The sequence below is a fragment of the Drosophila virilis genome, chromosome 4 (assembly GCF_030788295.1).
Source record: "Drosophila virilis strain 15010-1051.87 chromosome 4, Dvir_AGI_RSII-ME, whole genome shotgun sequence".
NCBI lineage: Eukaryota > Metazoa > Arthropoda > Insecta > Diptera > Drosophilidae > Drosophila > Drosophila virilis.
This window is the reverse complement of record NC_091546.1, coordinates 472048-485571: the sequence shown is the minus strand read 5'-3', so window position 1 is coordinate 485571 and position 13524 is coordinate 472048. Positions and strand designations below refer to the sequence as shown.

The 13524-nt window shown below is 45.0% G+C and overlaps 4 protein-coding genes across 12 annotated transcripts in view; 2 read left to right on the top strand and 2 right to left on the bottom strand.

The window, feature by feature from the left end:
- The first annotated feature begins 85 nt into the window (after positions 1 to 85).
- Positions 86 to 1649, top strand: LOC6635729 (uncharacterized). Of its 2 annotated transcripts, none has more exons than XM_032438877.2 (4): positions 86 to 551; positions 611 to 820; positions 885 to 1165; positions 1212 to 1376. In XM_032438877.2, exons 1-4 carry the CDS (start codon positions 237 to 239, stop codon positions 1237 to 1239), a joined length of 834 nt encoding a protein of 277 aa, XP_032294768.1. In that variant the 5' UTR covers positions 86 to 236; the 3' UTR covers positions 1240 to 1376. The 2 variants fall into 2 exon arrangements, with proteins under 2 accessions (XP_032294768.1, XP_002059144.2); XM_002059108.4 differs by having other exon boundaries at positions 90 to 551; positions 1223 to 1649.
- Positions 1650 to 1777: 128 nt separating this feature from the next.
- On the top strand, positions 1778 to 6423 carry LOC6635728 (short-chain dehydrogenase/reductase family 16C member 6). Of its 2 annotated transcripts, none has more exons than XM_015168953.3 (4): positions 1778 to 2179; positions 5317 to 5434; positions 5582 to 6182; positions 6245 to 6423. In XM_015168953.3, the coding sequence occupies exons 1-4, from the start codon at positions 2174 to 2176 to the stop codon at positions 6345 to 6347; spliced, it is 828 nt and encodes a 275-aa protein (XP_015024439.1). In that variant the 5' UTR covers positions 1778 to 2173; the 3' UTR covers positions 6348 to 6423. The 2 variants fall into 2 exon arrangements, with proteins under 2 accessions (XP_015024439.1, XP_002059143.1); XM_002059107.4 differs by lacking the exon at positions 1778 to 2179 and adding an exon at positions 2975 to 3577.
- LOC6635727 (probable ATP-dependent RNA helicase DHX35) lies at positions 5088 to 8547 on the bottom strand. Its single transcript, XM_002059106.4, has 2 exons — positions 6425 to 8547; positions 5088 to 6343 (listed from the first exon to the last, which is right to left on the bottom strand). The coding sequence occupies exon 1, from the start codon at positions 8477 to 8479 to the stop codon at positions 6431 to 6433; it is 2049 nt and encodes a 682-aa protein (XP_002059142.1). The 5' UTR covers positions 8480 to 8547; the 3' UTR covers positions 5088 to 6343; positions 6425 to 6430.
- A 223-nt stretch (positions 8548 to 8770) lies between these two features.
- Positions 8771 to 13524, bottom strand: part of Slob (Slowpoke binding protein) — a 49026-nt gene continuing 44272 nt past the window's right edge. For 3 of the 7 annotated variants that reach the window (XM_015169005.3, XM_015169001.3, XM_070209268.1), the window contains one exon: positions 8785 to 13102. In XM_015169005.3, coding sequence (XP_015024491.1) covers positions 10735 to 13102 — 2368 coding nt within the window. In that variant the 3' untranslated portion in view covers positions 8785 to 10734. Of the gene's footprint in view, positions 13103 to 13524 lie in introns of all 7 variants that reach the window. The other 4 variants (XM_070209267.1, XM_015169004.3, XM_070209269.1 and 1 more) reach the window with 3 other exon arrangements.

The window sequence follows — 13524 nt, the reverse complement described above, 5'->3', positions numbered from 1 at the left end:
TTAATCAAGACATATACATATATACTATATCCTAGTGCACATCGATTAAAACTTCTTAACCTACAGAACAAATTTAGTGTAGGCATAAAAATTCATTAAAGTTATCAATTTTTGTTTTGTTTTTGTTTTTTAATATTTTAAGAACATTTTTATACCTGGACTAATTAGTTAATGTTTTTGAGGTTCGCCTTGGTTGTCTTTGAAAATTGCAGTTATACATAAAATATTATTGTAACATGGATGTCGTACAACTGGGCCCGGAGAATAACCCAAAATTCTCCTATACCCATGAGCCCAATCCGAGCACGGACTCCACTGCGCTGCGTCCGGCCCAGTGCCATGCGGACGACTCGTGGAGCACGGTCGGCACGCAGGTGCTGGTCACGTCCGAGAGCATAGTGGAGCAGGAGTCGGTGTCATGGAGCCCCAGCCGGGACATAGACAGGATTGCCAGCATGAAGATCTTCACCTCAGTCATGTTGCACGCCTGGCGGCAAAGACGCGCCGATGTGCGCCGGCTGCAGCAGGTGGTGGAACGCCTCCAGCGGAAGGTGAATTGCGAGGGACTCGAAATTGCAATCAATGAATATAATATTTATTTCCCTTTCAGTCCATGCACTCCAAGAACGAATTGCATGTTTCCAATACCCTGATGCGCGTGGAGCAGAAGCGCTGCAAGGAGCTTCAGCTGGAGCTAAAAAAATCCACATTAAGCATCAACGAAGTGCGCAGCTCTTGCGAGAGGCTAAGCACATCCGTGCGCAGCCTGAAGGCGGACAAGGATCAGCTGGAGAAGGAGCTCAACTTCAGCCGACAGGAGGTTCGTTTGCCTAGAAATTCCTTCTTCCTTCTATCGGTCCTTGAAAAACTATTTTCCCCTGCAGCAATTGGAACTGGAAAGAAAGGTGGGCAAATGCAAAGATGATCTCTTGAGCGCGTTGATGGAACAGCGCAACTTGCAGCTGCGGCTCTCCGAGGAGCAGAGCAATGTACAGCAATTGGCTCGCGAGAAGGAGCTGCTGTCCATAAACATGCGCAGCATGGAGACCGAATTTGGCAGACGCGAGGAGTCGTACATTCAGGAGTTGGAGCAAAAGAACGAGGCACTGCATAATATGCGGATGACGATCGAGAACCTCGAGCGGCGGCTGAGGGACCGTCAGATGTAAGTGCCACGAGCTAGCCTCCGACAGCTTTACAATTTCTCAAAGGTGCATTTCAGTAAACGTTATGAACTAAAGCACTATCTGAAGAATATGGAACGCAGGGAACTGGACGACTTCCAGACTGACCTTGAGACAGAGCTACCTCCGAATATGACCGCTATCACGAGGCTTCCATCAAGTTCCGTTAAGCGCAGCACCTTGGCCCTCATAGCCGAAGATTACGGAATTGGTCAATTGTGGTCCACAGTGCATTATTATACATCGAGCGCAGCATTGCTTCTCTGGTTCGTTATACTGCCGAAACAATCGCTAAGAAATGGATGCATGCCGATAAAAAAGCGAATAGCTAGTCTGAAGTGAAATGTCCCATTAAAGTAATTTATTAGTGTATTCTAGTAAAATAATTTTTGCAAAAGAATGGGCAAATTGCTCGGCAATGCCGCGAGAATGGAAGTGTTCTGAACAGCAAATTTATTACGAAAATCCGAAGCTAAGCTACAAAGTTACTTAACCAAGAAATTTTGAAAATGGCTGACTTGGGCAACTGTTGTTGGCTTCAACATTAGCGCCCCCCGCCCAACCCGTTGCCTATACGCATCATCAATCTCAAAAGCGACTGAAATACGCGCGAGGCGAAGGTTGGGCGGTGGGTTGGGCTGATGCATAACCGTGCGTCTGTTGCTATTCGACCCGTCGTCGGTAGCAAAGGCAGCGGAAAGCCAATCAAAACCTGTTGCCACAGCAATGCCAGGCAGAATTACTGGGAAACAAAGTGTGACGGAGGGTCGGCACTGAGCAGATCTGATAAACAGATGGGCATCTATATATCGATCAATGCACAGAGAACAATCACAGAAGACACTTCCAGTGTTCATGTTAGCACTGCTTGTATTTATACTCAGCAAGCGCAAAATTAGCACTTGGGAATTACAAGACAAAGCAGCAGCAACAGCCGCTGACAAACAGGGGTGGATTTTGCATGAACACTGCGCAGTGTCGTCCAAGTAATGCAGGTAAAATAATATATTGGTTTCCCCGGCATTCGAACCGCAGACCTAACTTAGAAGACATAGATACTTTATGGAATACATTATTAAGATACTTTACGTAAATAGATAAATTATTATTTTATTTTAAAAAGAGCCAAAACAAATGTATTCATAAAAAGTCTTTTGGTGTCCACGGCATTTGAACCGCGGACCAGTCTTCAAGACACCAAGATACTTTTTGAAATACATTTTTAAGATACTTTGCGACAACAAATACATTTATATTGTGCCTAAAAGCATGCTATGGTGTTAAACGATTTTAAAAAGATAGCTTAGTTGCTCGTAAAAATGTGAACGTAGATAGAGTATCAAACGCAAATATTTATAATTAATATTGCTATAAATATAATAACATTATAATAAGATTCCAGACAAAGGGCATGCATTTGAAAATGAATACCAGTTAACATAAATGAGTACAACAACATAAAATATTAAGTACAAAGCAATGAAGTCTAGTAACATTTTATTATCTTGAACTTTGTGATAGTAAAATGAACTATCAAACAGGTTCTGAAGACTTCTTTGACTTACCAAGTTACCTAGCCTAACGCAGCTGTTCAACTAGCCAAGTTAAGAAAGTGATAGACGCTGACATTTGCCTAACGTATTTCTGCGGTCACGACACGACTATTTTGTGAATCTTGCAGCAGATCTCCAGCGGCTGCCCACAAATAAATAAAATAAAAGTAGAAAGAGCGACAGAGCTCAGCTGAGGCATGAGACAAGATTCCAGGCGCTAGACGATAGGTTTCAGTTTGTATTTTGACTTCGGATCGCACGGACGCAAACGTGGCCAGCAAAATAAAAATACAACAACAACGAAAAAAAGATACAAAGCCAGCGAATTTTAACAAACGTAGCGCGCGCCTCCGCAAATAAAAGAAATAAAATAGTAATAATAAAACGGCAACAAAAGAGTGAAATTTCAAATGAGTTTCATTTGAATTCATTGTGTTCGTTCGGGCTCGGTTCACCGGCGGAATACCTGATCATTAGCATGCAAAGTGCTTGGCCCACTACTTGCAAATAAAAGCTATAAGCCGACAATTTTGTGCTGTGTCTCGCATACGAAACTACATCCACATATGTTTGGCATTGGTCCATTGCGAATTTATTAATTACAAGACCCTTGCCTTGGGGTTCAATAAAAGACATCAATAAAAGACATCTTTGGTTTCTGACAAATTCTTCGGCATCATGAACAATCCTACGCCTCCTGGCCTGTTGCACATGGAAAAGCCCTTGGCTGCTTTCTGTCAATTTTTCTTGGATTTAATTGTGTTCACAATTAAATCTATTTTTTATATAGCGGAATCGCTTTATTATACAATATTGCCGCAGCGTTTTAGAAAGTTGAAGGTAAGGAAAATACGAAAACCAAAAAACGGAAAAGGAAATTTACATAATTAGCCCCTTGTTTTATTTGAACTCTTGACTTGCAGCAGCTTTAAATTAATGTTTTTTTCGCTATAAAAATAACTAACTCAACGGAGATGAACTTCATACACTCATAAACCTATATTAGCCACTGTCTTGTTTATTGTTTTTTTTTTTTTTTTTTTTTGTTGACCCTTAATAAATGACAGTTTATTTGGAAGTTTTTTTCGGTTTCGTTTAAAACAAAACCCAAATACATCACAAAAACTAATTAGTTAGTAGCAAGTAAATTAAGCAGTAAATTAAAACACTTTATGAAGATTGTTAAATGCCATTTTAATTACTTGCTACAATTACAATTATTTGCTTAATTAAATAATTTAGCAGCCTGGCTTGGAATTAAATTAAATAATTATTTAAAGTAACATCTGATTTTTCAGCTTTTCAGTTTTTTAATCTATTCGCTTGAGTATTTTCCACCCGAAATTGTATGCATTGTACCGCCGGCATTTTTATGGCTCTAAACTTTCCAATTTATTTTGCTTTGTTTTCCATTTTACATCTTTCATTTGCAACAATCGTAAACTCAATTTTGACAGACTCGACAAGATCCTAAACAAAACGGTGGCGTTGTTTGGACATACTTCAACGGTTTCCGTTGCCATTACCAAAATATTGAAAAAAATATTTATGTATATGCATTAAAAAAAAATCATATTCACACGCTGGCGCGTTTTTTCCTCTTTTTAATGGTTTTTGGTCTATGAATGAACTCGTCTTTATTTATTTGCACAATTTTGTGTTTGGCTTGGGGCCTTTATTTTGGCATTCGTGGACGTCACTTATAATACGAGTACTCGCAGACTCCGCAAATATTTATGATAGTTTTTGGTTTTTCTGTGGTATTTGTGGGGGCTTTGTTTTCAATTGGGGCATGTGACATTGAAGTGAAGCAGGTCTGAACAAAATACAGTTCCATCGCACATAATTTTTAATTAAAAGGTAGGCGCTTTTCTTAACAAATTTTTCAATTAGTTTGTGCAACTGGTTTTTCGCATACAAAGCTATTTTCTTAGTCATTGTTTTTGTTGTTGTTGCAGGGGCAAGTCGGTAATCAACAGACATAAAGCACAACCCGACATTACACAAAAGAAAATCAAGTAAAATAATATACAATCTTACTAGAGTATAAAAATATATGCGCTTGAGGGCCTTTGACTAACTTTTATTGTATATATGTATATTAATATATATGTTGTATATATATGCATATATGTTGAAATGGCAACTGCTTACAAAATCGATTTGAAATTATAGTTCGACATTTTGTTGTTGAAATAGACGCTCCTAACTTGGTTAACCATGCATAAGATATGCATAACGTTTTCTGCATATTAAATCTTCGCGTATCTTTCAGATAAATACATATGCAAAGCAAGAAATATATCTACAGATATACGTAGATATTGTCACATTAAAATGTTTTTACACATTGAAAAATAAATAAATATATTTATTATCTATTTATTACTCAAAGGTTTTTACATAATCTTCATATAATTTAATAAATACTAATTAGGACGATTTATGCAACATATATTTAAAAAAAAAACTATCTCTATATTTATGTATACAATTGGTATTAACCTTAATATTATTGATATCTTATCTGCTTATTGAGTTTAACTTTCACTTATAATATTGTCTCCACTTTTGAACAGAACATCTCGGGCCAGGTGGTGCTCATAACTGGCGGGGGCGGCGGAGTGGGACGATTGATAGCCCTCAACTTTGCCAGACTGGAGGCGCGCATTGTCATCTGGGACATCAATCAAGAAGGTGAGTTTCGCTTCAGCTGTGCCTCGGCTAATTAACGCTGTTTAGCTAAATGCTTCAATTAGCAGCTGGGCGGGTGAAGGAACTCACAGGGAGAAAGCTCTGCTACACTTACAAATTGATTAGCTAACCGTAACTCTTGGTTAACAGCCATCAAGACGACAGTCGATCTGCTGGCCAAGCATGGTTTTAACAATTGCAAGGGCTATGTGGTGGACATATCGGATCGGGAACAGATCTATCAGCGTGCGGCACAGGTCGTCGAGGATGTCGGCCATGTGGATATCTTGATCAACAATGCGGGCATCGTGTGCTGCAAGCCCTTCTGGGAGCTGCACGATCGCGTCATTCTTAACACGTACAACATCAACATCATCTCCCACTACTGGACAGCGAAGGCCTTCCTGCCGCACATGATGCGACAGAATCGTGGACACATTGTGACCGTTGGTTCCGTAACAGGCATGCTGGGTACCTACGGATGCAGCGATTATGCGGCAACCAAGTACGCTTGCATTGGCTTCCACGAGAGCCTGCTGACGGACCTGAAGGCGCACGGCTATGCCCAGATACAGATGAGCCTCGTTTGCCCCTATTACATTAACACGGGCATGTTCTCGGGCGTGAAGCCGCGTCTGGTGCCCATGCTGGAGCCCCAATACGTGGCCGATCGCATCGAAGGTGCGGTGCGTCGCAACGAGGTCTGGTGCGTGTTGCCCAATTCTATCCGCCTGCTGACGCCGCTTAAGTGGTAAATATATATACAATCCGTAATCTATATCGAATCTTAATAATCTTGAATCTTGCTTCCAGCTTGCTGCCGGCCAAAATGTGCTGGGAGCTGATGTCGCGCGTCATTCGCGGTCCCGAGTCCATGATGATGTTCCAGGGTCGCGGACGCGTCGCCGCCGGCTAGCAATATAAAAGAGTTCCAGTTTTAGACTTAAGCTTAAATTTATATTCTATTAAATATCATTATATTTTGATTGTTACCCGCTGCTAATCCCTGACTGTGGTCTGCTGGTAGTAGTGGGGCGCCAGTTCCGTGAGCCATTCCTTCTTGATGACCGTCACGTGGTTCATGAAGAGCTTTGTCGTTTGAAGCAGCTCCGAGTAGACGACGTACTGCGCCTGGGGTAGTGTATAGAGAGTGGAGTTGGGATGTATGGCCAGCTCGGTGCCGCTGCTGATCTGCCTGTAGACGCCCGAGTGATGCAGGTAAGCGACCTGCGTGAAGAAGCCAGCGGTGATGCATTTGCACAGCATCTCCACGTCGCCCTTGCACGAGAAAATGGCTATGCCGTATTTTTTGCGGGCCAGCGTCAGGAGTTGCTCGCGCAGCTCGCAGGCACGCTTCAGATTGCGATAGATGAGATAATATTGGCCGCAGAACTCCTTGGTCATGCCCTCCTCCACAAAGGCGCTGTATATGTTCAACAGCGTGATGAGATCGCCTTCGGCCACCTCGAAGTGACGATGCGCAATGCGTCCGCTCTGCTGAGCTGCCGCCGACGCTGGCCGGGAAAAGACCGACTGCACCTGGAGCATGGCAATAATCGTAATGATTTCCTCGGCGCACCCCATTTGCCCGGACACGTACAACATCTTGGACAGCATGGCGCTGAAGGGCAATTCGGCCAGCAGAAAGCCCACGGGCCTGGTCAGCTGACCCTGCTCATCGATGGCATCCAGGGCGTAAAGCGTCTCCAGGGCGGACAGCAGATTTTTGGCCGGCGGCGGCGAGGGGAAATCAAAGCGCAGAATGTTGCCAATGCCCAGCGCCTTCAGCTGCAGCACAGCGCCGCTCATCTCGCTGCGGCGCATCTCGGGCGGTTGACGTGGCGCCAAGGCATCGTAGTCCTGCTTCGTGTACAGCCGATATACTTTACCGGGACGCACGCGACCCGCGCGACCAGCACGTTGAACCGCCGATGCCTTGCTGACGGGCACAACGACGAGGCTGTCGCTGCAGGTCGCCGGATTGTACCACTTGACCTTCACGTAGCCGCAATCGATGACGTACACAATGCCCGGTATCGTGATGGAGGTCTCCGCTATGTTGGTGGCCAGCACCACCTTGCGCACCCCCTTTGGCGGCGTAAAGAACACCGCCAGCTGATCGCTGCTCGTCATGCTGCCGTACATGGGCAGCACCTTGAGATTGGTCATCTCGGCGCCGGCTATGTATTCGCGCAGCAGGTCCAGCGCCTCCAGCACCTCCTCCTGGCCGGTTAAGAAGGCCAGGATATCGCCCAGCGACTCCTTCTGATGCAGCTTCCAAACGGTCTCCACGGTTTCGCGCACATAATCCGCGCAGGGCTCGTTCAGGTAGAAGTGGCTGACCGCGTGCATGCGGCCCTCTATGCTCAGCTTAACGCTGAGGGGATGATCGGAGTCTGCACCTGGCCAGCTGAAGAACTCGCTGAAGAAGCTTGCATCGATGGTGGCCGAGGAGATAATTAACTTCAGATTGCTACGCTTGCGCAGAATCTTTTTCAGCAGCCCGAGCACCATGTCAGTGAGCATGTTGCGCTCGTGCGCCTCATCCACAATGATGACGCCGTATTGGGTCAGCAGGGGATCGGCCAGCAGTTCGCGCAATAGGATGCCCTCTGTCATGAACTTGATTTGCGTCTCGCTGGAGATGCGCTCCAGAAAGCGCACCACATATCCGACCGTATCGCCCACCAGCTCGCCACGCTCCTGGGCCACGCGGTTGGCCAGCGTCACGGTGGACACTCGGCGCGGTTCGGTGATGCCTATCATGCCCTTGCTGTGCCAGCCCCACTCGTACAAGTACTGCGGCACCTGCGTGCTCTTCCCGCTGCCCGTCTCGCCCACCAGTATGACCACCTGATGGTGCTCCAGGCAGTACAGAATCTGGTCACGGTACTTGCGGATGGGCAGGCGCTCGCGCTGCTCGACTAGGCCGAGATTGTGATTTGCATTGAAGACAAAGGCAGAGCTCTGCGGCTCCTGCCCGCCGCCGGCATCGGCAATGGCATCGTCTGTTTCCGGTTTCAGAAACTTTGGCTTAAAAGTTGCCATTTGTGGATTAAATATAAGCGGCGTGTTTGCAACTATTTTGTTTACTTGATTGTTATCGTGTAATCGAGTATGAACAGCTTAAGTGGCAGCTAGTCTAATATATCGACTCGTTGATAACTTATCGATATGCGGGTAACAATTAAGTGTTGTAAATGTCCAAATGGGCGACAAATTGAATGCGCCCGTGAACGTTGAAAAATTTGAATTGTAATTTATGTGCGTAATTATTTATTAGTTTTACGTTACGGACCTGCGGCTGGCTTTGAGGAATAGAATGTTTCAATAGGATTTCTAGACTTATGTTCTTTATTCAAAACTTAAAATCATAAAAATATTCACTTAATATCACTGATTCTATAAATAAGTATATATATTTTTAGCTTTAAAAATTGTTTTGAGATGATTTCTTTTTCGGCCCGGTAACTTGAGCAGTATTTTATAATAATGCGTACACAAAAATATTTTAGCTGTGCCATACTTGTTAAATAAATGTACACAAACATTGTTATATAGTATATTAAAACGGAAACAATTTTTTTACTCTTGTCGGAATCATTATAATTAATCAAGAAGTGTACTTTTAATATGCATGTAGGTTGAATGTGGAACTCTGTGCTCTGTTCAAGTTCTATGATCAGTATTTGTATCGACTCGAACTGGATATCCGGGGGGACCTTCCATGAAAGTGCGTCTCGCTAGGTGCGTGCGTCTAAATTTATAGATTTTATAGTTATTATTTTCTCTTGTACATATTATTTATATATTTTTCTGCTTTTTTCTTTTGTGCCTTCTGATATATGTAAGTTTTGTAAATTTGATTGCATTTTTATTGGATGTTTCGTAATCTTTCTTATATTTAAGAATACATGAGTATTTTCCATGAATTTTGTTTCTGTCTACCAACGTTTCATTGACTTATTTTTTTATTAATTTATTTGGTTTCAATATTTAAGTGCATTCGTACTTTTTTGTCTTTAGGTATTTACCATAAACATAAACATATTGTTCTATTTTTTATTGGGAATGGATTAGTGTTTTGAACTCTTGTGTTTTGATTACTTTTTTTTTCGTATACCCTTCCTGCTCTACATGTGATCCATCGTAACTGAAGGTAAAGCCCCTGCTAAAACATTTAAATTGTATTTTCATTTCTATTTTATACTAAATTGAATTTAGTTGTATTTAAGCTATATAAATATTTAATTTAAATATGTTTTGGCCATGTTACACTCTAGATATACTTGTTATTAAGTTTGTATTTTGAATGTAATCCATTTTATTAATTTTCTTTATTGATTAAACACTTTATTTTTATTTTATTTGCTGGGCTTTAAAACAATTTTAAGCTACAGTAAAATATTTTAAATACTCGCTGCGTAAGCTTAAGTCTTAGCTGTGTAGATTGCTACAAATAATTGTGTATAATTTTGCGTTCGAAAACGTTTTACTCAAAAGTTTGTTAGCTAAAAAACCATCAGAAGGATGGAGGTGTATTTGATGCTCACATTGTTGATGTTGCTTTTATTTTGTTTTATTTTTTTATTAGCAGTCTAGAGAGTTGAAAAGCATCAGTATAGACTTATTTTCAGTAAAAGCGCTTTGTACACTTGTACACAATAAGCGTAAAATACAATAGATACAAAGAAAATATTATTGTTACCAGAAGAAAGCTTTAAGTGTGGATTTGGGCAAAGGCGAGAGCAGCCCAACGATTGTTAGCCAAAAACTTGATTCGAACAAACGATAAACATTCAAATTGTTGCGCCACTTTCGAGACAGTGTTGAAAAGGCGACGAAGCTGTACCAGCATGTACCAAAGAAGTAGGCAAGAAGTAACAGACGTACATATTGCAAGTGTCATTCCGCTCTAAGCACACACACATTCATTCTCCCTTAATATTTTACTCGTATTTAACCAGTCATCCATTTTAAACTTAAAACTCATTGATTTGATGGTTCCCATTCAATTTCGATTTCATTGCTACGTACATACATATTTATCACATGCTTTGCATTTTGGCTGCTTAATACGTGTCTGTGTATGGGTAATTCATGGCACGATTGAGAGAGCCACCGTGACGTCACGATAACGTGCAGTCGTACAAAAAAAAAACATGGTGTACGATAATTTCTCTCATGCACGCTGAATTTAAAATAAATGTATGTTAGAAAAGGCCAAGTCGACATTGTGACGTCACACATACAAAAACCGCCATTTTTCGTGTAGGCCCTCAGTAATATTTGTCAATCGCAGCTTATAGCTTGTCCAGGTCCGATTGCGGCTCTGTTGGGCTAATCGGCGACATCTCGACGCTGTCGAGCAGCGGCGTCTTTTCCTCGCTACAGCTGCTGCCCGGCGCATCGTCCATGTCCATGACAAAGATGCGCGACAGCTCGGCGCCGCTCAGCGTTCGCCTCGAGGGCGACTCATCCACGGAACTGTTGTCCTCGGCGGCGGCGCTGTTGCTGCTGCTGTTGCTGTTGCTGGTGCTGGTGCTGCTGTTGGTGTTACTGGTGTTGCTGCTGCTGACGTTGAGTGCCTGATCCAGGGATTTGGATGGGGTGCGATAGTTGGCAGTTGCTGGCGCCTGGGCGGAGGGAAAGTTGGAGCTTAAATTCGTTTGGCAGGTAAGCGTGGCCAGCGAAGTGGTCTTGATATTGGTCATCTTCAGGTGGTTAATGGAGCAACTGCTCCAGCTCAACTTGCCGGCCCGTGCCGGCGGCTGCAGTTGCTGTTGTTGTTGTCCCTGGCTGCTGGCTGCTGCGAATGCGGATGAGAATGATGAAGGATTATTGTCCTCGTTGAAGCTCAGCTCGTCCTCGCTGCCGCTGTGCGTGTTATTTATGGCCGTCTGCTTGAGCCGCACCAAATGCCGTTCCGAGTACGATTTACGTGCGTCCATCACACGCAAATAGTCGGAGGACTCGCCCAGATCCTCACTCTTGGAGCTGCAATAGTGTCGCGTCGCGTGCCCCGTGCCACAGAAGCTGGTCGTCACGCTTAACATCTGTTGGCTGCCGCTGAGCGAGCGCCGACTGCCCTGGACGGAGGAGCAGCAGCTGCTCTCGTAGTGATTGTCCCGCAGCGAGCTCGGAGAAAGCCGGGCCGAGTGTGACGAGTGATTCGGCGAGTGCTCCAGCAGGGAATCGTTGCTCTTGGCAATGCGATTCTTGCGATAGAACTTGCTGTCGCGCCAGAGGGTCTGGCGCTGGCTGCCGCTGGCGCTGCCCGTGCGCTGCAGCTCCATGCTGGAGGCCGGATGATGGCCAGGGGATTGGTCCGTCGACGCGGTCTTGCTGATGCGGAACGAGGCGTGCGTCAGCTTCTTGTATTTCTCGCTCTGCATGTTAACCCTGTTGTCCGAGTGCGTGCGGTCCGCCATGGGCAGGAAGGCGTTATCGATGCGACGCTCCTCCTCGAGTGAGCGAAAGGCCAAGCGGTTGACGTTCTTCAGATACTGCTTGTCTGAGCCGGAGCGCTTCGGCGACATGTCCTCAAAGGAGCTGACCCGATACTTCTGCGAGAACACCTCAATCATGCTGGAGCGCTTCGAAGGCGACGTCGTGTAAATCGAATTCTGATCATTGACCAGAATCTTGGGCGGATCGAACTGCTGCTGGAGCTGTTGCTGCGGCGGTTGTGCCGTGCTGCTGGAGGCTAGCGAGGAGTTGCTCGAGTTGCTGGTCGCCGTCACCAGAATCTTGGGGGACAGCGACACGGGAAAATGCTGAGGTCGCACGTTGCCCAGTGACGCGCAACCCGATCCGGATCCGGATGAAGTCGAGCCCGTGCCGGACATGGCATCGTCAATGTGCAAAAAATTGCTGGGCGAACTCTCGCGACAGGGCGACGAGATGGCCGAGTCCTGCGAGACCATGTTGCGCGGTATGGTGGCCAGTTCGAGGCAGGTCTCCTTGCCGCCCGTTGTCGTGGCTATAATGACATCCTCGACGCCCTCGTCAATAGGCGAAGAGATCGATTGAAAACTGTTCAGACGTATGCTCGAGGAGCCAATAGACAAATCGTTATCGGTTAGCGAACCAAAGGCCGAGTCCTGTGACGGATTACTGCGTCCATATTTCAGACACTTGAGCGAATACTCCAGGCGACGACTCTTCGAGTTCTTGTAGTTGCACATGTCCGCTGTCAGCTGATGATTGAAGGAGGCCGCCGCCGAAGAGCAGGACGATGCGTGCAACCGCTGTGCTCCACCCGAGCCACTGGCCACCGCATCATCTGGCGCCGCCAGCGTTAAATGCTCATCATCCGCTTGCTCCCGCCCCTCGCTCTGCTCGGCGAGCAGCACATTCAGATTGCTTTGACTGCTTGTACTACAGTGAATTGTCGGCTGCTTCTGGGCACAGTTGCTGTTGCTGTTGTCATCCGAGTAAAGCACCGCGTGGTCACAGTAATGAATGGGCGACTCTGTCGGCGCATACTGCTGCCTGTGTTGGGTGCGTGTAAACGAGGACGACCCGGAGGCGGAGTCCCAGTTCTGGTTACGCTGCAGTCGCTGCAGACCCTTCATCTGACAGACGCTGCTGCCCACCACAATCTCCTCGAGCAGGCCCCCCTCCTCCTCCTCGCTTGATATGTCAAATGAGTCCATTGTTCGGCTGATGCTGTGCGAGGCGAGAACAACAATCAGAATGCGATAGACCACATAAAAGCTCAATAGCAATAGATTTCAGCCTGGATTGATGCAGGTAACGCTGCCTCTGTCATCACCTGGTGCTATTGTTTTGTGTATCTGTGTGTTTATGTGTGTATGGGTGTATGGGTGTATGGGTGAGAGCGGGCGTTGCCATCTGCCAACGTGCTGCAGTTGAAGCATCAATAATAACTTGCTGGGTGGGCACGTGCTTTGTTCGCCTCGAATCTAATTAGGAAACCTGAGCTATGCTCAAAATTATTAATTTTCCTTTGAATCTTCAACTAGCGTATACTATATTACTCCTTTAGTATAACTACTTAAACTATTCATTGAGAACTGTACATTAGTGGGAATTTAGAGTGGGGCTAGCATATCCTTTATCCTTGCTTA

Excerpts from the sequence above, each read along its gene's own strand:
- LOC6635729 (XM_002059108.4), top strand. The coding sequence starts at position 237 with ATGGATGTCGTACAACTGGGCCCGGAGAATAACCCAAAATTCTCCTAT. Across the intron at positions 552-610 it reads TGGAACGCCTCCAGCGGAAG|TCCATGCACTCCAAGAACGA; the intron begins GTGAATTGCGAG and ends TTTCCCTTTCAG. Across the intron at positions 821-884 it reads TCAACTTCAGCCGACAGGAG|CAATTGGAACTGGAAAGAAA; the intron begins GTTCGTTTGCCT and ends TTTCCCCTGCAG.
- LOC6635728 (XM_002059107.4), top strand. The coding sequence starts at position 3,416 with ATGAACAATCCTACGCCTCCTGGCCTGTTGCACATGGAAAAGCCCTTG. Across the intron at positions 3,578-5,316 it reads AGCGTTTTAGAAAGTTGAAG|AACATCTCGGGCCAGGTGGT; the intron begins GTAAGGAAAATA and ends ACTTTTGAACAG. Across the intron at positions 6,183-6,244 it reads CTGCTGACGCCGCTTAAGTG|CTTGCTGCCGGCCAAAATGT; the intron begins GTAAATATATAT and ends TCTTGCTTCCAG.
- LOC6635727 (XM_002059106.4), bottom strand. The coding sequence starts at position 8,479 with ATGGCAACTTTTAAGCCAAAGTTTCTGAAACCGGAAACAGACGATGCC.